Consider the following 25,786-nt stretch of genomic DNA (forward strand, 5'->3'; position numbering starts at 1 on the left):
TTAAACCTTTCAAAGAGACTCTAAGAGATGGAATTTCTACCTCCAAGGGTAAAATAGCCTCTGATCCATATACCAATGAATATGGTGTTGCCCCTGTAGGTGTGCGAATGCTGGTCCTGTAGGCCCAAAGTGCTGGATTGAGTTGTACGTGCCAATCTTTGCCTGCATCATTCACTGTTTTCTTGAGGATTTTTAGGATCATTTTGTTAGATGCTTCTGCTTGACCATTTCCCTGTGGATAGTATGGTGTAGAAAACCGATGTTGGATTTTGAATTTTTCACATAGTTCCTGCACATCTTGGTTTTTGAAAGGTCGTCCATTATCTGTGACGATTGAACTTGGAATACCATATCTGCAGATCAGATAATTCAGGATAAAAGAGGCAATTTGTTTCCCAGTCACTGTGGTCATGGGAACTGCTTCGATCCATTTGGTAAAGTATTCTGTTGCAGTTATGATGAACTTGTGTCCATTGGAAGATGAAGGATGTATTTTGCCTACCAGGTCGAATCCCCACTGACAAAAGGGCCAGAATGTTGTAAATGGTTGCAGTTCTTGTGCTGGTGCATGTAGCAGATTGCCATGGATCTGGCATTTAAGACATTTCTTGGCGAAATGATATGAGTCTTTCTCCATTGTAGGCTAGTAGTATCTCATTCGTAGAAGCTTTTTAGCAAGAGTAGTGCCACTTGAATGTGTGCCACAAATACCTTCATGAAGCTCGTGTAAAGCTGAATCAGAATCATTACGATCAAGACAACGAAGAAGAGTACCATCTAGACCTCGACGATATAAGGTATCAGCGGTAAGGGTGTAACGGGCAGCTTGTCGGATAAAGTTACGTTTTTGGTTACGGGATTGGTCAATGGGTAAGATATTATGCTTGAGGTAGTCGTATATTGGTCCATATAATGGGGAATCTGAACCGGTTAAGGCATATATAACCTGGGATTCAGAATGGTCATAAGCGGGGGAGAACAGTTGCTCTACCAGGAACTCATAACGACTCTGTTGTTCTAGAATTTGTAGTAATGAAGCGATCGTAGCCATTGCATCGGCTGCTTTGTTGTTCAACCTTGGTATTTGTTCAAAGGTGATGTGCACAAAATACTGTTTGAAATCATCCACCATCCGTTTGTAGGGGAGTAACTTGTCATCCTTTGTCTGATAGTTGTTGTTGATTTGATTGATGACCAGTTGTGAGTCTCCGTAGACTTTTAATTCTGTGATTTTCCATTCGACAGCCATTTTGATGCCTATGACCAATGCTTCATATTCAGCCACATTATTTGTACATGGAAACATAAGCCTGTATGATCTCGGCATAGTGTGTCCTTCAGGGGTGATGAATAGAATGCCGACCCCTGAACCATGTTGTGTATAGGATCCATCAAAGTATAGGATCCATTGTTTGGAGGAAAGAGCAAAAACGTCCCTGTCTGGAAATTCAATGTCCATGGTTTGTTTTCCTGGTAGTGGTGCTTCAGCCAGCTGATCTGCAATTGCTTGTCCTTTGATGGCTCGTCTTTCTGTGTAGTGGATGTCGAATTCACTGAGAATCATGACCCATTTAGCCAATTGGCCTGTGAGAGCTGCCTTGCTGAGTAGATACTTGAGAGGATCAATTTTGGCTACTAGCTTGATAGTGTGTGCTAGCATATAATGTCGGAACTTTTGAGACGCAAAAACAACTGTTAGGCAAGCCTTCTCAATGAATGTATAATTGAGTTCATAGCCATTCAATGTTCTACTGATGTAATATATGGCGCGTTCCTTTCCTTGTTGATCTTCTTGTGCCAATAGTGCCCCCAGTGAAACATCTGTTGTTGAGATATACAATATAAGAGGCTTTCCTGCAATTGGTGGTACTAAAACTGGTGGATTCATCAGATACTGTTTAATTTGGTAAAAAGATTCTGCACATTTAGTCTCCCATTTGAATGGCACATTTTTATGTAGCAAGTGGTTAAATGGCAGACTTTTATCTGCTAGTTGAGCGATGAATCGCCTGATTGATTGAAGTCGTCCTTGGAGAGATCGAAGTTGACTGATATTCTTTGGTGGTGGCATATCCACGATGGCTTGTACCTTTGCTGGATCAACTTCAATACCTTTAGCTGAGACGATGTAACCTAGTAACTTGCCTGATGTAACCCCGAAGACACACTTCTTAGGGTTGAGTCGGACTTTGAATTTCTGCAACCGATCAAAGATCTTTGCTAGGATGCCAAGATGTTCAGCTCTGGTGAAATATTTTGCTAGTAAATCATCCACATAGTCTTCCATAAATGTGTGCATCATATCATGGAATATGGTTGTCATTGCTCTTTGATAAGTGGCTCTGGCGTTCTTTAAGCCAAAAGGCATAACATTCCAACAGTATGTTCCCCAAGGACAGGTGAATGCTGTTTTGTCTTGATCTTCAGGAGCTATTTTGATTTGATTATAGCCTGAGAAACCATCCATTAAGGAGAGCATTGCATGGCCTGCTGTGAGATCTACAATTATATCAATACTTGGCAGAGGAAAGTCATCCTTTGGGCAAGCTTTATTGACATCTCTGAAGTCGGTGCATATTCTGATACTACCATCTGGTTTTGAGACTGGAACAATGTTGGAAATCCATTCTACATAGTCAATAGGTCGAATGAATCCGACATCTAATAATTTCTTTAATTCCGTTTTGACCATGAGTGCTACCTGTGGATTCATCTTTCGTAGCTTTTGCTTGACTGGCTTGACTCCTGTAGAGATGGACAAATGATGCATGATTAAGTGTGGATCAACTCCAGGCATATCAGCATATGACCAGACAAAGTTAATTTGCTGTCCTTGAAAGAAGATGATGAATGCCGATCTTTCCTCCTCTGTCAAAGATTCTGCAAGGTGAATGTTTCGGACTGCCTCTATGGTACCAACGTTGATTGATTGAGTGGGCTCAATCAATATGGGTGATCGTTCATGAAAATGTTCAGGAAGAGTGTCAAGTCTCCCATCGTTAGGTGCCTTAAAAAGGTTTTCACCCTCAGATGCGTCCTTTATTTTTACTTTTTTGGGATCCATTGCTGCCATTGACTGGTTTTCAGCATTAGATTCATTATTTGATTCATTTTTGCGACTGAGAGACCTGACACTTCCTGAAGAACAGACATCGTTATTCGGTTCACTGGTAGAGCCTGTTTCGGGATTTACGGTACATAGGTAGTGGATAATAGATTCATCGTCTGGAAAAATTGGGATATCATGAGTCTCAGGCTCAGTCCAGTCGATGAGATCAAGGAAGACAAGTGGTAAGGAATCATTGGAAGGTTCAAGTTCAGCTACTGTAAGTGTTAGGATAGAGTTATCATCGTGATGGGTCTTGTTTTTAAAGAAGTCTAGGGTTTCATCGAGGTCTTCGATGGTATCATCTTCTACATAGACTTGTTCGTAATATTTCTGTTCGCTTTCCTGAACGTCATAGATATGTTGTGGTCCAAATTCAAGAGGTCTATCTTCTGCGTTATGTTCTTCTTGAGAAATGGATATGAAATCAGTATCATCTGGGATATTTGTAGTAGTATCAGAGCAAGCACCCCATTCATATTCATTTGAATCTGTCTCATAGGCATCATCCCAAATTCTATCTGTGCTGTAAACAGGTATGTTGTATGGCGAAAACAAATCCTTGATGATAGATACTATTTTGATATTCTGTGTTGATTCTGTATCCGATCCATCTTCTACAGTCTGGATTTGTTCATAGATTGTGCTTCCCCGAGGAGGAATGATGGTTTCTTGTGATGACATGATTTGTTCTTGAGCCATTGGTGTGTGAATATGAGCCACTGCTGCAGATATGGCCTTCTTATGATTCAAAAGCTTTCCCTGATATATCTTCTGATCTTGACGTTCTCGTGCCTTGCGAATTGTTTCTGCTGATTCAAAGAGAGCTTCCTGCCAGGATTCTTCTTTGTATTTCTTCTTTTCCTTCCATTGAGGTTTTGCATTTGTGTGTGGCGGCCTTTTCAAGAGGAAAGTGAATTTAGAACCTAATCCTGCTTTATTTCTACTAGGTTGTGAAGGAAGGTCTATAGGTTCAGTGACTCCTTCTTGACGTTTCCCAATAGGTCCTTTACCACCATATCCCATTTGTTTCATGATCAAGTAGCCTTTTCCATATAGGTGCGTCGGTAGAACAATGTCTAGAGCGGCCGCTTTATTAGCTTCTTCTTCATCTTTGTATAGCCAGTTAAGAACATCCTTATCTTCTGATTCATGTGCTAGAGTCCCCAATTGGATGAAGGTACCATCAAATTTAGTTATGGGCTGAGTTGCCAGATGTGTTGATATAGTAGGTAAACCATGCGATCTAGGTGATGTTGGCAATCTGGTCAAACATAAAGGCTCCATAGAGTATTCGCCCATGCCTTGGTCTTTGATTTGCATTTTCTGTTTGAAGTCTCCCCATAAGGAGTTGGATTTTGTTGTTGGTGGATCAGATGTTGAAGACCGCTGCTTTTCTCTGTTATAAGGAACCAAACTGTCTTGGGCTGCCCCCATTGCATTGCAATGTTGAAATGGATTGTGATCAGCTGATATGGAGATTTCTTGTCCATCATAAGGAAACTTGACACACTGGTGATATGTAGAAGGTACTGCTTGCATTTCATGTATCCAGGGTCGTCCTAATAAGATATTGTAAGTGAGATCAATATCTAAGACTTGACATATAGTATCTTTTTGCACTGGTCCTACTTGAATAGGCAATATCACTGTTCCTTTAGAGGACCTTTCCTCATCATCATATGCTTTTATGGTAATCTTTTTACAAGGATCAATAGATTCTTCTGAGAAACCTAGTGCACGGATAAGTTTTAAAGTACATATATTAAGTCCGGCTCCTCCATCTATTAAGACTCTTTTGACACGGTGTTTGCAAACAACGACTTCAATATGTAGAGGAGTATTATGTGGATGACTCAATGAAGTATTATCATGCTCTGAGAAGGTGAGGTTATGAGATTCTGTCATATGGGCCACCATAGCTTGGAATTTGTCTGTATCTAGATTTTGAGGTACATTTGTTTCTAATAGCGCTTGCTCCAATATGTCTTTGTGTTTTGGAGATAGTTTCAACAATTCCAGGATAGATATCTGAGCCGGAGTCTTGCGTAGTTGGTTAACTAAGTCGTATTGGATCTTTGTTGTGGTAGTTGGAGGTGCAGTATGTCCCTTCAAGACATATTTCTGAGTCTGGGTTGTTACATTGACAGATTCATGATCACGTTTATCTCGAATGTTTATAACATTGACTTGATGGTCTTCGGCTGATATGTGATTAATACGAGCTCCGTGTGTATCATTTGAAGTTGATGCTCCATCTTTGTTATAATTTGGGAGAGGATCTTTGAAGGCTTCGTGATCATTATTTGTTTTGAGACCATCCACTGTTAAGTCACCTCGATCAATCATGTCTTGGATTATGTGTTTCAATCTCATGCACTCGTTTGTTCTATGACCTTTGTTGCGATGAAAATCACAATAGTGTGAATCATTCCACCAAGGTGGTTTGATTGGGGGTTCATAATTGTTGATTGGAGGCAAAGAAAGAATCTTGTTTGCCAACAGTTCTCTGAATGCGGACTCTAATGATTGGCCCAATGGTGTGAAGATACGCTTATGGAAATTGTTGGTGTTGTTGCGTGAATTGTTGTTAGGCCCTGGATTCAGGTTTTTGTTTTGATTATCGTTGGCGTTGTTGGTATTGAGTTGTCCTTGAGCATTGTTTGGTGCATATGTGTTAGCACTGGGAGTAGCATTTTTAGGATTTTTTGTATTTTGAGTATTTCCTGATAAGGCAAGTACTGGCTGTTTAGATTTTGGATCATATGATTCATTGTTGCCTTCATTTTTGTTTCGCGTCCAAAATCGAGTTTTGTCTAGATTGGTGTTGTTTTGGTTATTGTAATGTGATGAGTTTGTGCCTTCCTTGTAGAACTTGAGTGTTCCCTTTTTGACACAAGCTTCCTCTACTTGGATGCCATTTTCGATTAATTTGTCAAAAGATGGTATGCATTGAAGTTTGAGTCTGTAACTCATTTCACCATTCAAGTTATCAATGAAGATTTCCATTTTCTCTTTTTCAGGAATATCTCGAGGATATCTTGATACCATGCGTCGCCAACGTTGAAGGAATAACATGAATGTTTCATTGTTCTTTTGTTTGGTGTTGCAAATATCTAGCATGGTTATGGCATGTTGGATGTTGTAAGAATAATGGGTGATGAATTTGTTAACCAATTAGTCAAATGATCTAACAGGTGGTGTAATCTTGGATAACCATTCCATTGTTTGTCCTCCCAGGCTTCTTGGGAATAACCTCATCAGATAAGTGTCATTATGAGCAAATTCAAGACTCATAGTACAAAATTCTAGAACATGATCTCGAGGATCACCTTTCCCATCATATTTATCAAATTTGGGAATGTCTGAGTTTGGAGGAAAAGGTACCATGTTTAAGCTTCTGTCAAATGGATAAGGACAAATTTCGTTTATAGAGTACCACACTGTTGTCCCTTGTTGCATATCGTGCATTTGTCTTTGCAACATTTGCATTTGTTGAGTAAGAGCAACCAAGGGCGCATTATCTTGCCGAGGGAAGAGTTCTTCCCTCGTATTTGTTCTCAACTGAAAAGGTGTAGTAAATGGTATGTGTTGTTCTGGGGTTTCAAACGCAGGTACTCGCATTTCTGGTATATGTTGCTCTGGAATATGTTGTTCAGGTACGCGAGTCTCTTCTTCCCTTTGTTGTTCTTGATATGTATATTGTTGAGACCCGGTTTGAAAGACGTTTGCGTCGAAATCTTCAGGAAGTTTGATGCCTTTGCTTGTAAGCATGAGTAGATATTTTTCTTTGTCATTTTCCATGAGTTTTTCGATGAGTTTTTGGAATGAAGGATTTTCTTGACATTCCTGAAGAATTGTGTTAGTAATTTCAGGATCTTCTGAGGATGGAACTTCAAAAGGATTTGATAATCTACGATTCATACTTGATTCTGCGGGTGTTTCGCTTTGTTTGTTTCGTGGAGAGCGAGTGATAGGCATTTCAATAGAAATTTTTAGTGATGAAAGGAACAAAGTCCTCGTTGATGTTTTGCTCTGGCGTTGGTGGTTCTGGTCGAGATGTGTTATATGTGATACACTCGTCGGGCAGGAATGCTGGATTGATCTTTCCTCCGCGGTTTATCTTTTGATTAAAAGCAGACTTTTGACAGTATGCTCTTGTTTTCAGGGGTTCTTTGTCAAATTCGCTGGATTTGTTTTGGATATAACGTTTGACGTGATGAAGAAATACCCGATGGGATTTGAAGAGTTGACGATTGATGTATAAAAATTTATTTCTCTTGATGAATTTGGAAAAGCTAGGTTGCTGTTTCTTCAACATGATGTTACGATAGAGGTTCTTTCTTCTCAGAATGAGGGGATTAGTCATGCATGAGTGATCAATGATTTCCTTTGATTTGTTTGGATTTAGTTGATTCTTGTTTTGAAAATTTCAAATTTTACTTTATCAGAATGAAGGTTTAGATATCCCTTCACGATAAAGCGTGTCAAATGATATGGATAAGAAGTTTCCTGATCTGGAAACTGGATTTGACAATTTGGAAATTTCTAGACAAGTGTTTTTGGAGATAAAATCCGTAAGATGTTTAAAGGATTTGATTGATACTAATGATGAAAATGTTCCGGATTATGATAGGAAAGACGTCCTCTATTGCTCGATTCGTTTTCGGATTCTGACAACTTTGTTTGACACAAATTTGACTTGAGAAATAGTTTTAATGATTTGTTTTTGTCACTCTGGTTTGATAAAAGATGTATTTTGATGAAAAACTGTTTTTAAAATATTTTTGAAATTTTCAAAATTTTCGGTTTTTCAACTCTCTGTTTTTCTACCTTAGCTCACGCGCTAAAACAGAGGTTTAATGCGCTACTAAATTTCCCTGATGCGCTAAAAGGTTTCCCACACGTGCTAATCTGCCCTCGGTTACGCGCTAAAATATTGATTTCTGCAAAAATTTTGCTCTGACAGGTGAAAGATCCACGCGTTAGACTGGGCTTTATAAGCGCTGACTGTTTCAGCTAATTCGCTAAAATATTCTTTCCACGCGCTACGCTGTTTATTTCACGCGCTAAGACAAGCTGTTGGATTTTGCTATTAAGTTTGTTTGGGGAAACAATGCGCTACACTGTGCCTTCTACGCGCTATCTGTTTTTGTTAATGCGCTAACTTTGGATTCCTACGCGTTAATATTTTCCTGAGACGCGCTAGAATGTGTTTTGCATGTGCTAAAGAATTGTTCACTGTTTTGCTTTAGAATGGAAACGCTACTGTTTTTGTTGTACGCGCTATTTTGTATTGTGGATGCGCTAAAATAACTGTTACACGCGCTAAGATGTTGCTCTTACGCGCTAAAACTGCCCTGATTTTTCTTTTTTTGGTGTTTTTGTGAGGATTTTGATTTTTGTTGAGAGAATTTTCAAATGTGATGGATGATTTTCTGAAATACAAAATGCAAGCACGACACACAAAGTACAATCATTTCGCCTAATCTAACAGAAAGTGTATGTTCTGTTGAGGATGTGTTCAAATCCCCAATGTTTTAACAGGTTGGATACAAAATAAACACTTCAGAAAGACTCTTTATTCAAGGGTCATAAGCAACATCATAGCCCACTAGTCTCGATACTCCGTCAGCTCAAACAGCCATGTCACCCCCTAGAGGGCGCCCGTTTTTTTGCCTTTTGCCAGAAGTTAACCCAAAGTGAATTGCTTCACAGTTGAGTAGTTATCTTGGGAGATATATAGTGAGTAATCTTGGGGGCGGATTCTTCCCCACCCTTGCACTATGATGTTACAAATGTTTGGATACTGACTCGGCTCAAAGTTTCTAATGCTAAGGTTCTTAATCAGGCTTCCCGTTCAGCCGTCAGTGATAAACTCCCTCAGGAGGCTTCCCAACCTTTAGAACAAAGGCTTTACGTTTCTCGAGGATACTGAGGGAAGGCTAATCACTGCACGCAACCGTTGAAAAGGACTTTCGTCACTTTCCACATTTGATTATAGTGGGTTGGAATTCTTGGCGTCAAAGCCGTTTCCCACTTAGGTCGTTCCCTTCACACCGGCCATAAACGACTTTAAGAGTTGATTGCAACTCCTCGGGAAGGCAGGCCTGCTAAAGGATTTAAATGCTTGAATTAAAGAAAGCTTTAAGAGTGGTTTGGCTTTTTGGTCACCCAATTAAGGGGAGAGCATATACCTTCCACTTTCGAGACAAAGCGAACAATGAGGTTTATTTTAGCCTTTTAAAGCAATGATTTTCTAAAACCTATGCAGAGATGTTGCTCCACAAAAACATGATGTTATTTTTATTTGTCCAAAGCAATGATTGTCTAATCTATGGAAAATAAATGGTCAACAAAGCAAATTCGATTTTTTTTTTTTGGAGGTCAACAAAAGAAAAATCGTCTTGCTTGTAAAAGCAAATTTCCTCGCTTTACCTGCAAGAAACTGTTAAGACCCTGCAAATAAACCAAACAATAAGATTGTTAGTTTGTTTCGGGGGACTTCCACAAGTCTAAAATTTTGATTCGGTTACAATAAAATTTTTTTGTTTGTTTTATCTGTGATGCGCTACAGAACAAACTGTACGCGCTACAATATTCAGCGGATGCGCTACAGTTTCTTCTCCCTGCGCTATTCTGTTACCCGGATGCGCTACTCTGTCTATCGTACGCGCTAATCTATGTTTTGCTTTTTCCCGCGATCCGTTATGCAAGAAAAATTTGAATCTGATGCGCTAACTGTTAGTTTCAACGCGCTGGAATATGTATTAAAAGCGCTAAAAGGTTACGCGGATGCGCTAATCTATTAGGTATATGGGCTAATGTGTGTTTCGCCGGCATCGACACCTATAGGAAAATTTGTTAAATAGTATTATGCGCTGAGGAACAGTGTTTACGCGCTAAGACAGAAAGCACACGCGCTAAACAGTAGGCTAGAAGCGCTAAACTGTTAGGCGGATGCGCTAAAATATCTTTTGGACGCGCTGATTCTCGTTTCTCGCGGACCTGCAAAAGTCATCAATTTCAAAAAATGATGTGTTATTGGGGTTCGTGCCCCACGGTGGGCGCCAAAAATGTATGTGGGAAAAGTGGGTGAATAAAACTTAAAATGTGAAAATTACGAGAAATACCAATCCACACACACACACAGGACTTCTTGATGCAAGCTATGGAGTAACGTAGTGTTACTCAGCTTCCTAAGGAGGGTCCCATGGTTCTCTATCTCACAATGTCCTTCAAACCAATGTTTTGCTCTCAGATTACTGAGCAAAATGGTTTAGGGATGGCAAATATGAGAACGAGAGAGGTTTTTAATTGATTTTAGTATGAGATGTGTTATAAGCTAGGTATGATGCTAGAAATGCAATAAACTAAATGATAAGATGATAGGATTAGTATGAATACTATCCTAGCATACTATATTTAGTCTATGATTGAGCTAAAATGATAAATAAAGTAATCTAAGCATGCATATTCATGATTAATTCTGATCTAAAGAGAGGCTAAATGATGAGCATAAAATGATATGAAAGCTTGAAACAATTTGAGCATAAGTGTGATGCTTCAAATTTGAAAGATGATTGTTAAGAATGGAGGAATGAGAGCTCTATTTATAGCACAAACAGGGCAATGGATGGTCAGGATTGAAAGGTTTAATCAAGGGCCAAGTTTGAAAGTTGGGGATCCATGTGCACAATTGGCACCAATGACATGGTGACAAATGTCAACATAAGATTGGGTTGAAAGAAGAGGTTGGAGGCTTTAAAGGCCTGAGAAGACCTCATGGTTATTTAAAGGCTAAGGGTCAAGTCTAAGTTAGGTTTACCCAATGAATTAAGATCTAATCCAAAGATAAACCTTTGTGCAAATGATTAAGAGATAATCAAGGTCAAAGCATTAATGACCTGATGAGACCCTTGGGTTGGGTAGAGGTTGAGTCAAAACAAATGTTTTAACCATGTGGGAGGGTTTGAAATAACCATTAATGGTTATTGGAGACTTTGGGGATTAAGTGGTTGAAGGTTGGAAGCCTTCAATGGTTTTCAAAGACTTTAAGGGTTTTGGTGGTTGAAGGTTGAAAACCTTCAATGGTTATCCAAGACTTTGGGCCATTTGAGAAGTGACCTCCCTTTGCTTAGGGATGTGACAAAGTTTAGAGGTGGTTTAGGTTAATTAGAATTGGTTAGAAGATTCTAGAAGGGGTTAGGAAGGGGTTTGAGATTTTGCAAGTGGATGGGGAGGATAATAGGATTTAATTGAATTATTTGATTTTCATTCAATTTGGTTGTAATTAAATAAATTTGATTTATTCAATTTTAGGATAATTATTTAATTAAATTTGAATTTAATTAAAAGTGGCTAGGGGGATTTAATTGAATAAAATGATTTATTCATTAAATGGTATAGTGAATTTTATTTAAATAAATTGAATAATTTACTTAATAAAATAGAAGAATGTGGATAATTTAATTAAATCGGATTTAATTAAATAGAGAAATGAACATAAAATATTCATTTAGAAATATGGTCATTTTTATACATCTACAGTAACCAATAAACCAAAAAATGAAACCCATACGCAGAGTTAATTTGAAACCCTCGACCATTGAACTCTGCAAACCATTGAAGTGAAACCCTGAAACATTAACTATGAAATTTAAAACCCATTAACAGTGATGTTGGAATCTGAAATCCTTTAAACCCTCAAACAATGGAAGTGAAATTGAATGCCCTGAAACCACTAAAATAATGTGAATCTAAAACCAAAGACCATTGAAATAAAATAAAACCATACACAGAGTGAATCTGAAATGAAAGACCACTAAACTTTGCAAACGATTGAAAGGGTTTGAAACCATTCGAGCACTAAAAGCATTGAAACCATTAAAACATCAAAACCATTGAAACCCTCAAACATGAACAATGAAATTTAAAACTCATTAACAGTGATGCTCAAAATCCAAATTTATAACCATTTTTTTAGCAATGTGCCGGTCGAAATCGAATACATGCCACCAATTTTAACAGTGAGACACGAAATGAAAACCTTTTTTTTGAGAGGTCACCATTAAAAAAATAGTAGAGCTTGAACAAAGGATTATGATTCCCTTTTTGCATGTATTTGTGTTCATGAACACAACATTTAGTGTTTAGAAACACAAAGACTTGCCAAAATGTAGCTGGACACGTAAACGAAGTAATGGATGACATAACACAGTGTCAAAAAATCGTAAAAGAGGAAAGGAAAATGCCAAAAACAAAGTGAATGGAATCGGTAGGCCTTAGTGAGGAGAAAACCTCACTTGGGTCGAAGACGAACGACGACTTTGAGTCCCATACCGATGGCATCTAGTCCTCATCGCCATCAAAGCCTGGAAAAATCACATAAAATGGAAGTATAGAGGAAACATTGAAAAAACAAAACCCCCCAAAAAATGAGAAACCAGGTAAAGCGAGGAGAAAACCAGCCCTTGTACCTGGCAAAGGGTGTGCACGTTTTGGCTCCATCTCGAATTCCTTCAATGCCATCACAAATAGGATGTGGTGTGAAACAAAATGACGATTGCAAAGAGCGCGACTAACACACCAACTTCGACAAGCAGTGAAATGCGAAGGGGCGAGCGCATTGAATGTTGTCATGCATGAAAAGCACGAAGAACTAGGTGCAGGAAGGGCGAGGTGACGTGTAGAAAATGCATTTGCAAGGAAACTTTGAAAGTGGCAGTGAGAATGTTGGACGGAGAGGCTGGTGGATTGGGTGGCCATGTAGAAGAATGCCACACGACAACCCTATTCGAAACTGATGGATATTCTAAATGGTTAATGAGGTGGGCCTAGCCACGTTCCGGTCGATGCACCGAATTGGCATAATATCGACCATTCCCACGAATGCATACAATACACGTGACATCAAACTGAGTTGGCGGTCAAGATCACGTTCTCGGGTAGCCAACTCGACAGTCGACTTGACAAGAGATCAAAGTTGGTCTTTGAATCCACATGACAAATCCTCGAAATTAGGGTGCACATGTTCTGCCTCCTCTCCCCTATAAAAGACCCCTATAAAAACTAAATCGCTGCCTATCCCTTTGATTTTTTTTCATCCCTTTGATTTTTTAGTGTGGTGTAGGTCTGCTGCAGATTAAAAAAACTCAGCTATAGATATTTTTAAAATTTGTGTTACTGCTCGTGAGCGGTTGTGTCGAACTAATGGTTAACACATGGAATCTTACTTCTGAATAAAAAAGCTGTATCTAGTCATGGACACTCTCATTAACTCAAACCTTCGCGTAATCGGAAATCCTAGTTCATTAGAAGCCACATTATTCGTGCTATAGATATTTTTAAAATTCGTGTTACTGCTCGTGAGCGGTTGTGTCCAACTAATTGCTGACACATGGAATCTTACTTCTGAATAAAAAAGCTGTATCTAGTCATGGACACTCTCATTAACTCAAACCTTCGCGTAATCGGAAATCCTAGTTCATTAGAAGCCACATTATTCGTTTGGGCAGGACACAATCGACAGAGTTTTTGCTCCAAGTTCTGTAAAATTTCAAGCCGATACTACAAACTTAGAAGTTGGGCTTGTCAAGGTTCAAATCCTCTCGACCCTTTTTGCTTAATATTCCTGGTTCAATCGTGTCTTTAAATTTTCTATTTTAAGAGTCTCAGATGTGAATCCGTGTTTACCACGGACAAATTTGAGTGTTTCACTGAGTCTCTTAGCGAGTGAAACACTTAGTTGGATTTTGAATATAGATCGTTCAAGGCAGTGACTGAATTAACCCAAATACTGGATAACAAGAATTGATAAAATGATGTTAGATTTAGCGGCCTTACTATAATTACGGAGTTTTTTTCCCTTCCTTTTCACGGGGGCGAACACAACAGATAAGTTTTTTCACTCTGAGAATTTTCTTGCGTGCTGATTAGTGCTTCGATGCTCCTTACCATAGGTAGTACGTTTCTTGGTTCCAAAATGTTTTGGGTTTCCAGCTTGTTTTAATCTGTGCGAATGAAAATGACAGCTGGAAAGTTAAAATTAGTCACTAAACAACGAAGAAAGATGAGCAGGGATCGATTTACTCGTAAATTTAAATGAATAACAAAATACCAAACTGGGGTGCATTGGGAAGCACTCACAATTTGTTGTTTTATTGTATCCTCTCTTAAGAGGAGGTATTTAAGCTTCCTTGAGTATGTAGTGATTGATTATATTATTTGTTGTTTCTCACTGAAGAAGGTCGAGAATTTTATAATATTCAAGACGAGCCATCCCAACTTCATTCTGTAGGATGCATCTTTGTTACTAATTTCAATCAGAAACTCCCCTGTTGTGCCATTTTTCCCCTTCTCACGGTTCATCCTTTAGGGTATATTGATGTGCACTTATGAAAAACTTACAAATTGATTGGCCACACAAACCTCGAAATCAGAAAGTTTAACCAATGAACAAGTAAGGGCTAGGCTAGATGGTGGATGGAGTAGAAGATTTCGGATGGTTAGAATTGTAATGACGTGGGTTGATAAATCACTTTCACATCTGGTTCACAAAAATTGTTTGCCCGGTTCATCAACCTTCTTTTCATTACCATTCCACCTATCCAACCTGTCTTGCGAAGGTTAGTTTGTGCCATCCACATTTTTACATGTTGTTGGCCTGCTCATTTGTTAGCCTTTATGACTAGTCCATTGGAGGGTTGTGTGTTGGGTTAACTTATCAGCTTTCCTTGCATACGTTTCTTGACCTTATAACTATTAAAGAACTGGGTTGGAATACGCAAGAAAGGATGAGGCTTGTTGAAAAGATGTCAAGACAAGCTGGAAGAAAGACCTGTTAAATATTCTAGGTTGGATAGGAAAAGGCTATGAGTGATAGCATGCTCTAGGCAGGACCTTGTAAAAGAACTGATTGGACAGGGCAGCTAGCTGGATGAATGTGATAAATCAGGGTAGCTAGTTGAAAGAATGGAAAAAATAGCAATTCCTAAGAGTAGCTCGACTCTCTGAGTCCTGGCCAGTCCCGAGCCAAGTCTCAGTGATTCGCGACTCTCCAGGACTCGCTCTAGGCAAAAGTCACTAGAAATTGGTTTTTTTGCTGAGTCTTGCCAAGTTTTTGCCGAGTCCTGCTGATTTTTTGCCGAGTCCCGAGTTGGGTCAACCTTGCCAAGTCCGCGCCGAGTCCAAGTCTCGTTTCTATGTTCAAGATACCTAATATACTTTAGAGGGTAACATGCTCGATGCTTCAAGATATCTTTTTTGCTAAAAAAGGAAAAAATGTCATGAAGAGGAGAGGATTATGCAATGGCACTATTTCTATCAAAGGCAAGGACAAAGTGTTTAGGAGTACATTACTGAGTTCTAGAAGAGAGTTGTGCGATTGTGAAAAGATGTCATGATCAAGGAGGTATTGATGAAATACATAGGCAGGTTGTTTGGATACCTAAAGAGACCTGTACTAAGGGCAAAACTACAAGATATAGATGAATTATTTGCTCAAGCTGTCTTGAATGGGACAAGAAGAAATCTTCCTCTTTCAGCAAAAGTAAACAAATACGGGACAACAAGGAGGCAATAAGAACATGGACAAATACAGAGGAAAACATAAGAACACTTATACTTCAGTCCAACAAAAGGACAAGAGTAAGGGGAAAGGCAATTTTTGTTGTTCATGTTGTGAGAAAGACAAACATTCGGATGAAAGATGTTGGAAAGTACACTCCGATTTGGCACCCTCATGGAGTAAAAAGAAGAATGATGAGAACAATACCTTCATGAGCAAAGGCAAGAAGATCAATGGTGTTTCTGATTCTGATGAGAAGTTGTCATGTGTGGTGCAGAAGGAAATTTGTGTGATGGGAGAGAGTTCCAAGGAGGAAGATGTACTCACCAAGCAATTCCACATCAAAATCCAAATCAAGGACAAAAAGGTAGATTCACTTTTTGATGCTCACAAGCTAATTTAATTTCTTGGAACTAGTAGGAGGGTTTGGCTGGCAAACTGTGGAGCACCCTCAACCTTATTCATTCGTTTGGTTGAAATAAGGAGTGTATATTTATGTTAAGAAACATTGTAAACTGAATTTTTGTTAAGCGCTGATTTTAAGGATGAAGTTCTTGGTGATATCATTGCTCTTGATGTATGTGGAGTGATATTTGGAAGTCTTTACTTGTATATGTGTGATGCCATCTACTTCTGAAGGAAAAGTAAGTATAGACCTGTGTTGAATGGTGAAGCATATGCTTTGAACTCATCCATGAAGAAACTAAAAATGGCCTTGGTTAGTGCTAGTGAAGCAAAGAGACTAATCAATGCAAGTGGAAAGTTTTCTCTCTTGTTGCTTAGAGGAAAAAAAGAGCAAGATGGTGTGAACGTAAACAAGTTACATAGGTTGCACACTCATCAGGAACATGAAATAGGTGACTTCGTAAAGCAATTTTTTGAGTTGTTTCTAAGGGCTAAGGGGCTGCATTGAGCATGTAATTTAAATGTACTACAATTGTCCTCTGCCAAATATAGGGCCGTACAGTCATAATTTGGTGAAAGAGCAGCTGAAGATGTTGAATGAGGGGTCATTGGCCACACAAATCCTTGTGTGGTTGTCCCATAGTTATTGTTCTGGAGAAGGATGTAACATGGTGAACGTGTGTTGACTGCCGAGCATGAAACAAGACAACTATCAAGAATAGATACCTACTGCCCTGTATAAATGATTTACTTGACCAACTTCAGTACACAAGGTATTTTACTAAGTTGAATTTTAAGTTGGTATATCATCAAGTTTGCATAAGAGAAGAAGATGTTTGGATGGCTGTATTCAAGACCAAGCAAGGGCTGTTTGAGTGACTTGTTTTTCCATTTGGTTTGTGCAATGTTCAAATCACTTTCATGTACTCAATGATGAGGTACTGGGATTTCTTATTGATTCGTGTGTGATTGTTTTTTCAAATGATATTTTGGTGTTTAGTAAAACCTAGGAAGAGCATGTTATCCAATGTGCAAGTTTGCAAAGACTTCTCTTTTGTACCATGGTCATGTTGTGGGAAATGGAGAGATCAAGATTGATCCATACAAAATAGAGGCAATCATGAAGTGGCCATGACCAACGTGCATATTGCGTGTTCAAGGACTTGTAGGAGTTCAATCTTCTTTGGAGATGAGAAAGTGTGTAAAGTGGCTCCCCACTCTAATTGGTTGTTTCTAAATTGGATTTTGATGGAGCTTTGAGCAGTAATCCTAGAGTATCATAGGCTGGTTGCGTAATCATAAATTCTTTGAGTCTTTTGATCCAAGTTGCTTCAAGAAAATTAGAAGTCAAAATGAACAATGAAGTAGAAGCTCAACCTTTGCTTTTAGGACTTTAGAGTGTGTTCCAATGTAGAATTAAGGAAGTCTAGATTGATGAAGGTTCAATGGTAATTAGTCATACTATTTGTAGCAAGGGTTTTCAAAATTAGAAATCAGAAGATATTTTTTAATGAAGCTTGGCCACTCCTAGAAGTGCTAGATCATTACATTTTCAGCCATTTCTATCAAGAAGCAAAGGGCGTAGCTGATTTTCTGGTAATTTTCAAAGTTGATTCCCTAAAACATTTGATCATATACAAATCATGGGACAGATGGAATGGATTAAGAGCCAAATGAGATGATGTTGATGGCTTAAGAGCAAATAGGGTAGATGAGGTTCTTAAAAGCTTGTCACCCAACACTAACTACTATGATTTCATTCCATTTTCCTCACACTTGGTGAATGAGACAATTTCTTGGAAAGGTGGTGTGGATACCCATTTGTTTCATCCTTGGAATTTGACTTTCATTGCCTTCATTGTTGGTTTGCAGCTACTTGTGAAATCATGGAGCCAAGGTTTCATGGTTTCACCTCTACATAGTGCAGAGAGAGATGGCACTTAGGGGGCTGGTAACATAACAAAGGTTGAAGATCATTTTCATTATCCAGGCTGACTTGCCATCTAGGAGGTGATTCGCTTGGATTTTCTTGAAGCCAAGATGCGAAGTTGGGTAAATAGTCATTTATCCTCCATCTTTGTCTCTAATCTCCTTGATTTCATTGATGATAAAAGCTTGATTCATTGGCTGAGTTTTATGTTAGGGATAAGTTTTTGGGTAGATAGGACAAAGCCCTCTAAATTATAGTGCCTTTTCCTGTGAGGTCGTCTCCATTGGGGGATATGAACGTAGGGGTTTAGTTTCTTTAGTCCCTTTCCATGAATTAGAGGTTAGATTCCTAAGTTTGTTGGGCATGTGTGAATTTCTTGCAGGGCAGAGTTGAATTTCCTCTAGAAGAGATCAACAAGCTTAAAGATCCATGCTTGCTGTATTCTCCTCACTTGGAACACGAGAGAGTTGAACAAGCAATGAGGGCCATAAAATGCTTGATTAGGATTGGGGTTTGGCAATGGCACAAGCTAGGGATATTGCTTGCCCAAGCAACTCAATGGCAGAAGGCTCTTAAATGTAGGATGCCATGGACGTACATGTATTTTGGTTTGTAGTTTAATAGTTATTTCCTATAGTCAATACTTTTGTAAGCCTTTGAGACTCAGAAGAATATAGTCTTTTGATTTTTGTGTGCCACAAAGTGGTCAAACTGGTTTACCATTTTTTGTTTGTCTTTCATGGTTTAACATAAAGGGTGTGGACCCATGTCCAAACTTTGGGGTTGTCAAATACCTTCGAAAGTTTGTGAAGTCTTTTTCATATGTTGCTGCTTTGTTGCATGTCAGATTGGGGAGTGAGAAGGACTTTCATTGGGGCACAATGCAACAACATGCTTTTAATCATAGTTCACAAACTCTGTTAGTACTCACCAAGTTGCCAAGTACTTGTGGGCTTTTTTACCCCTTGAGTTTTTACAGTTTTAACTTGTAGGTTTTTTTACCTATGGAGTTTTTACAGGTTTAACATGTTGAATAGCCAAAAACTGCCTTTAATATTAAGTTCCAAAAATTTAATCAATGCTGGATAAACAAAATTGACTTCACATACTAGCACAACTTCAAATTGTTATATGGTGGGGTCGTCCTTTTCATCTACTTGTAGGGTTGAGTCACAGGCCCAATTTTCTACTCCAAGTAGGGAGCCACAATTGAGTGCGAGGACCATACCCTCTATTCCCCAATTTTTCACTAGGCTGGGGAAGAGGAAAGTGTAAAAACTTGTAATTCTGTACTTGCCTAAATATGAAATTTATGATGATGATTTTCAAAGACAGTCGTAAATTCATAATAATGATCAGTTCTACTATCCGACTTTGCATGATGATGCAATTTTGTAATTCATATGTATTCAAGAATCAAATTTAATAATTAATAGAAAAATCTTCCTCATGGTTTTTAGACTCATTTGATACATTTTGTAATTGAATTTTAAAATAAAAATAGTGTTTTTAAAAAAATAAATTTTAGCATTTTTTAAGTTGCCAAGTCGAAAATTTTGGGCTTTTTGAGCACTCTCCAAGTCTGAGTCTATGAACTATGCTTTTAATGATCTCAAGCATCATATCAGCAACGCACCAGTATTAGCATTTCTAGTCTACAAAAATTGTTTGAGTTTGAGATTGATACGAATGACTATGTTAATAGAGCGGTATTGTTACAAGGAGGTATGTAATGTCCCCTTTTGGGATATTCCTAAAATTTACCCTAAAACCACAATTCCAATAGAAAATAAGAAATGTAATATATTTAAGAGTATAAATTTACCAATTGAAATGCCCCTTTAAGAGAAATCCTTAAAATTTACCAATTCAAATGCCCTTTTTAAGAGAAATCCTAATCTAGGTCCTGCACACAATATTATCCAATGGAAATTGACATTAAATCATGATAATTTCCATTTTTACTAAGCATTAGTGGGCATCGTGATTTCACATAAACATCATTCATATTGAAATCCAATTAAGGCAATAGTCATTCCAAAGTATATTCCTATAATAATCACATTAGGAATTTGTTCGAAATGTTTGCAAATTGCAATCTCAAGGTTGGTCACCCTTGTATTGCAAGAGCATGGAAAGTGCGTCGCCCTTGGGTTGTCCTCGATCAAGCCCGGGAGCATGAAAGGATTTCTGGTCCATTCCACCCCCCAGTCCATGAGCGTAGAAGGTTGGTCATCCATTCCATCTCTGGGTGGTGTACTAAATAAGAAGAGTGAAGGCTGGTCGTCCTTCATCTCTTGTGAACCCGGAAGGCTGGCCATCCTTCCTATTTGCAATCCACTTCTCTAAATTAAAAATGGATTATTATATGAATCTACTATTACATATTTGAAACAAAGAGAAGCATTTAGATTTCTCACAATGATCAATAATTTCTGCAAGTACTTGCATGAACACACACCCACACACACACACACACACACACAATCTATATATATATATATACTTTACACACAGATTTATCTTTTAATTTAATTGCTGTTGATATAAATATTAATGTCTATAATTAACCCTGTTCTGATTTCCCAATTGTTTTTTTTGTTTGATGCTTGATCATTCGATGTCTTTGCCACAATGAAATATTTCTCCTTGAATATCTTTATTATTGGGTGAAGGGTCACTTCTTTTCATAAACAACATCTCTTTTGCAAGGGATGCATACCTTCTTGATTCAAGTGTTGCCTTGTATATATTTGTATGTTCCTAGGTTGGCCTCTTTCTGATTTGCACCTTTTACCCTTGGTTGGCTCTTTTACAATGAACTTTTTTAATAATGATATCCTTTCTTACCTAGGTCAGCCCCTTCCAATAAATTGCTATTATCCTTTTTATTTCATCACCTAGGTTTAACTGATATAAAGCCCACGATCTTATCTCATAAAGGCCGTGATTTGTTTAAGGGCTGCTAACCCTTGTTTGGCGGGGCATGACAAGGTAAGCTTTTTTGCTTTCATTTTTGAGTTGTTATAAATGAGAGCACATATGATAAGGATCTCTATGCACTAGTTTCCTCAGTGAAGGAAGTGGAGACACCATTTCTTGGGTGAGGAAATGATGGTACACAGAATCACCAAATATTGCAATATTTAAAAGCACAAATGAAGTTACAACAGTTCCATCAGTACAAATGGCTGGGGTTTTTGCAACAATTCCATCTTGTTATCGAGTACAAGCAAGGTGTAACCGATAAGGTTGTTAATATGTTCTCTAAGCCACCTCTTCTTTCAGCAGCAAGCACGCTTTCCCCGTTGGAGCTCTTTGTGAATGACATATACATTGACATTTACGATCAAGATGCTTATTTCAGCCAGGTATATCACTCAGCATAGACTACTACCTCAAGATTGGGCCTTGGGTAATCTTTGTGCGCCAAAGAGAGAATGTTTTTACTCATGAGAGAGGCACATACATCATGTGTTGTAGGACATTTTGGGGTGATCAAGATGGCTGCCAATTTTCAGTCGTATGTATATTGGCCTTATATTCAAGTGGATGTATCTAAGCTTGTTAGGAGTTGCAAGTTATGTAGTGTGAGTAAGTCAATCCATATGAAGTTTAGGCTGTACCGATGTAATGTCCCCATTTTGCGAGCATCAGAATTTGTAAGAATTAGCCTATCATTTGACCCTCGTAGGCTAATAATTATTGATAGAGGGCCTCGTGTGGCAGTTACTTGGTGATTAGAGACATTACTCTTCAGCTGGATTCAGGTTTTGGCCTTTGCACAGGTTTTTTGACTCAGATTGGCACACTTACTATTTATAGTAAGTTACTATTTTGGGAGAGTTAGGGTTCCTATTAATAGAAAGACACCTGAGCAGAGCTTATTGGCAGTGTCGACCTTGATTGGGCCTTTGCAGCTATTTCTAGACTCAGTTCCACATACTTACTATTTATAGTAAGTCACTATTCAGGGTTTCTATTTTTAGACAGGCATCCAATCACATGGAGAACAGGGAGAGTCGACTCCTGGCTCAGACGGTTTAGCAATCAGACAAGTACATCAAGAGATATTAAAGTTTAAGTGACTTAAGTGATTTATTTAATATTTTAATATTATTATAAAGTTCTAAAGTAACTTTATAATAATAAAGTCACTTTAATATAATAAAGTGCGTTAAGTGAATAATTTAATGTGGGAATAAATCTTTTATCCCACATTGGCCAGGAAGGTGTTTGAGCTCTCTTAAGGAAAGAATAAAAGGAAAGGCAAGAGTTCATTCTCGGCATCCAGTTGATGAATAGTATTTTGATTGATTTTTATTGTGGAGCCTAGGGCTTTCGCAATTTTCTTCTTTGATCATAGGAAACGAAAACTTCCTATTGATAGCAATTTTGAAGGTGTGAAATAACATTTGAATTATTGTAGTTGTGGGAAAGAATACTTCAGTTCTTTCATTTGTGCAAATTGGTGAAGTTTTCTACAAGGGTTTGAAGTTTATTGTTGAAGAACATTTATAGTTGGTTGTGAATCATCCTTCTTTGGCACATGGAGTTATGTCATTCTTGTTGGGAGAGATTATCAACAAGTTATTCAAGGTTTTAAGAGCAGATTGCAAGTTATTTCATCCACTGCTACAGTGCCGTGAACAGTGCGCTACAGTGCCATGAACAGTAACTCGTGAATAGTGAAACGCTACAGTGATACGTGAATAGTAAAATCGATACAGTATATTGCATCTTAGTTGAGTCTACTCAAGGGTTCTTCAAGGGTTTTAATTGCTGCTCATTTCCAGATTAGTTGCTGCTGTCATGACATTGGAATTTGGGCAGAATTTATAATTGTTGGAGGCCGTACTATAGCAGCAGCAGCCACACATGTTGCTTCACAATTTACATGGTATTTGAGTTGCTACATTACCCACAACATAGGCGCTTCATTGGATCAGGTTCTCTTGCATTTAATTTCAGTATTTAATAGACATTCGAAGTTGGTTGTATGCTGCCATTGTACTCAGATCTGGGTATTTTGTTTCATATCATATTCAGCTGTCAGCCAAGAGTCTTGGCCCTTTCATATCTGTGGTAATTGGGACATCAATAAAAAGGAGTTGCATATGATATATTTGTAGTATTTATTTCAGTTTGCAAGATAACTGTTTGTCTTAATGTCCCTAGCTGAAAGTCAACATTTCATAATAGGAATTGCATGGCAAATGTTCGATAAAATGCTTATGGCTGTAGCTCTCATTTCCATACTCTAGTTTGCAGCATATGTTATTTGCACTTTCTTTATTCCTTGGTGAAACATCATTGAAAACTCAAGCAAAACCCAAACACTGAAAACATTGAAAAATCAATCAAAGGCAGAAAATTGTGGTTGGTTAGAGTCCACTAGGTGTGGGTTCTTACAACTGACCATTGCTTGTGCCTATAAGGCCATGTGAAAGAATCTCCATGGACTGGATCTAGTATGTGCTATTTATACGACATTAGGAGAGGCCAATTGCTATCATTCCCACCCAACCCTAGCCCGTAAATGACATCTAAATGAAACTGGTAAGGGGTTGATGGTAGCTAAATTGTTTATGGCCTAGCAGACCCTTAAGGCTAAGGATCTTTGATCATTCCATTTAGTCATGAAAAATGATGGATTTCTCTCAGTGGCTTTCCAAGAGAAAAATAGGAGCATGTTTACATCTTTCTAGTTGTAGACCATAGTGTAATGTCCCTGCTAATTTCTGATATGAAATCCTAATATTTATTTTCTTAGACATTTCAACAAACACTTGGCTGTCATGGTTTAGCATGCTGTTCTCAGTTTCAGTTAGACTTCAAGGACATTCTAAGCAAATTCTTCATGCAAGATGAGTTTCAATAATGATAGAATATCATAGGAAAGATTTGAAACCACTACCCCAGTGAATTAAGGACAAATAGGACTCATATATCAGTCACAACTCTTGCTGTTATTTAATCAAATATTTGGCATACATCTTCAGAATACTATCCAAATAAGATGCAGTCCTTAAACTAATTCAATCCTCATTGAGAACCTTTACAACATGCTATTAAAGTACCATTACATGGACTGATTACAAGGACCAAGTCTCAGAATTCTGAGGACTAAGGACTGATAGAAATTCACACTTTCTCCATTTAAACAATAAAATGAAATGTGAAGAACCTGGTATAAATTGGTGAAGGAAGCAAAACATCCTCAATGATAATGGGCTCTGAAGTGTGAGGTTGTACCAAGTGACTTGCCGCACCTGCTGCTGCTGTTACAGAATCTGAGAACACAATGCAATCTGTATACAAGTAATCCGAATTCTCCTTCCAAATGATCGGATTCTCAAGAAGAGGACAGCACCTATCTTTCTAGGTGATTTTGAGCAATCATGATCAACTAGCAATGAAAGTCGATGCATTCCAAGGAAGACGGACCTGGGATAATTCGGCTTCTCCAATAAATAAAATGGACACCCAAACCTTCAATAAATCATCTCCAAAATTATCGCCTTAACCCCCAATGAATTATGGAACCATTTGAAGTCAACATCGATGCATGTGTGGCAAGGAATGAGTCAAATCGTGGTAACCTTTGGTCTGCAACTGAGATAATGATCAGCCCTTATGCCACCGATCTACCTCCACAAATCATAAAAGGATATCGTCTAGGTGCCAAGATAATATCGCTGTCTTCTAACCACCAATAGAATGCTTTCACCATTAACTATAAACCAAACCATAAAGATCTGAAAATCTGAAGCAATCCACCTTCAATCTGATCTGAAACTTCAATGAGCTCAGGTGAGATGACTGAGATGTCACCTCCTCTATGCAACTCCTCGAGAAATCTTTCACCCTCTCAGTTATGCTTGCCAATGGGAGTTTTCGTTCCCAAAGACATCCAGTCTGCAGACACCTTGCGGTCCTACAAAACCCAATCAATTCAACAATCCATAATTCAAGCCTACTTTCCTTCTCTTACCCTCTTCTATTTAATCTTTTCCATAACCCGTCATGAGACACCTTCTAGAAGGGGGTAGGTACACTTTATTCATTTTAATTAAGTGACTAATTTAATTATTATTTTATTTTTATACTTAAGTCACTTTTAATTAAATTAATTAAATAGAAAGTCACTTTTTAATAATTAATTTATTTTAATGACTTTATAAGAAATTAATTTAATTAATTTCTCCTTATTACTCCTATTAGCCTAAAGGCTAAAATTGGGGACATTACACATAGTTACTAGGAGACTCATCTCCTACCCTTGGAGACGCATACCGGTATCAGAGACGTCTCCGGAAACTTCTTGATGCATAGGGTGCTTTTGGCTGCCTTCTCCGAAGTCTCTCGACCAAAAATTGACATCTCCTCCAAGAAAACTTAGGGCAAAATGCAGTAAAAAGGCAAAAAAAAAAGCAAATAAATAAGATAAGCTTGCAGCAAAGCAAAGTCGTAGGGAAATGACTAATAAGAAAACTGTTTCGCAGGAAGACAAAAATCCATGCAAACTTATAGTGATCGGATCTATTGACAGTGTAGACTTTTTGAGGGGACTGATTTCTTATTATTGTAATAGTCTAAAGAGAAATTGCCTTTACTATTTAGCCGACAATATTGAGTGTGCTCAACATCTATAATACCTTTCACTAAACAAATTAGACTACCTATGTGTTGACGTGTATTTTGTACACTATCAAACACAGAATAAAATACCTAAAGGTACCTTATCCTCTCTTGAGTAAAGCCTCCGAATGCTGAA

The 25,786-nt window shown here is 38.1% G+C and overlaps 1 protein-coding gene across 4 annotated transcripts in view; it reads left to right on the top strand.

Moving 5' to 3' along the window:
• Nucleotides 1-13,349: 13,349 nt before the first annotated feature.
• Nucleotides 13,350-25,786, top strand: part of LOC131078661 (uncharacterized) — a 185,503-nt gene continuing 173,066 nt past the window's right edge. For 2 of the 4 annotated variants that reach the window (XM_058016408.2, XM_058016407.2), the window contains exon 1: nt 13,350-13,704. In XM_058016408.2, the coding sequence (XP_057872391.2) occupies nt 13,545-13,704 (160 nt within the window). In that variant the 5' untranslated portion in view covers nt 13,350-13,544. The remainder of the gene's footprint in view (nt 13,705-25,786) is intronic. The other 2 variants (XM_058016409.2, XM_058016406.2) reach the window with 2 other exon arrangements.

The sequence above is a fragment of the Cryptomeria japonica genome, chromosome 2, assembly GCF_030272615.1.
Source record: "Cryptomeria japonica chromosome 2, Sugi_1.0, whole genome shotgun sequence".
Taxonomy (NCBI): Eukaryota; Viridiplantae; Streptophyta; class Pinopsida; order Cupressales; family Cupressaceae; genus Cryptomeria; species Cryptomeria japonica.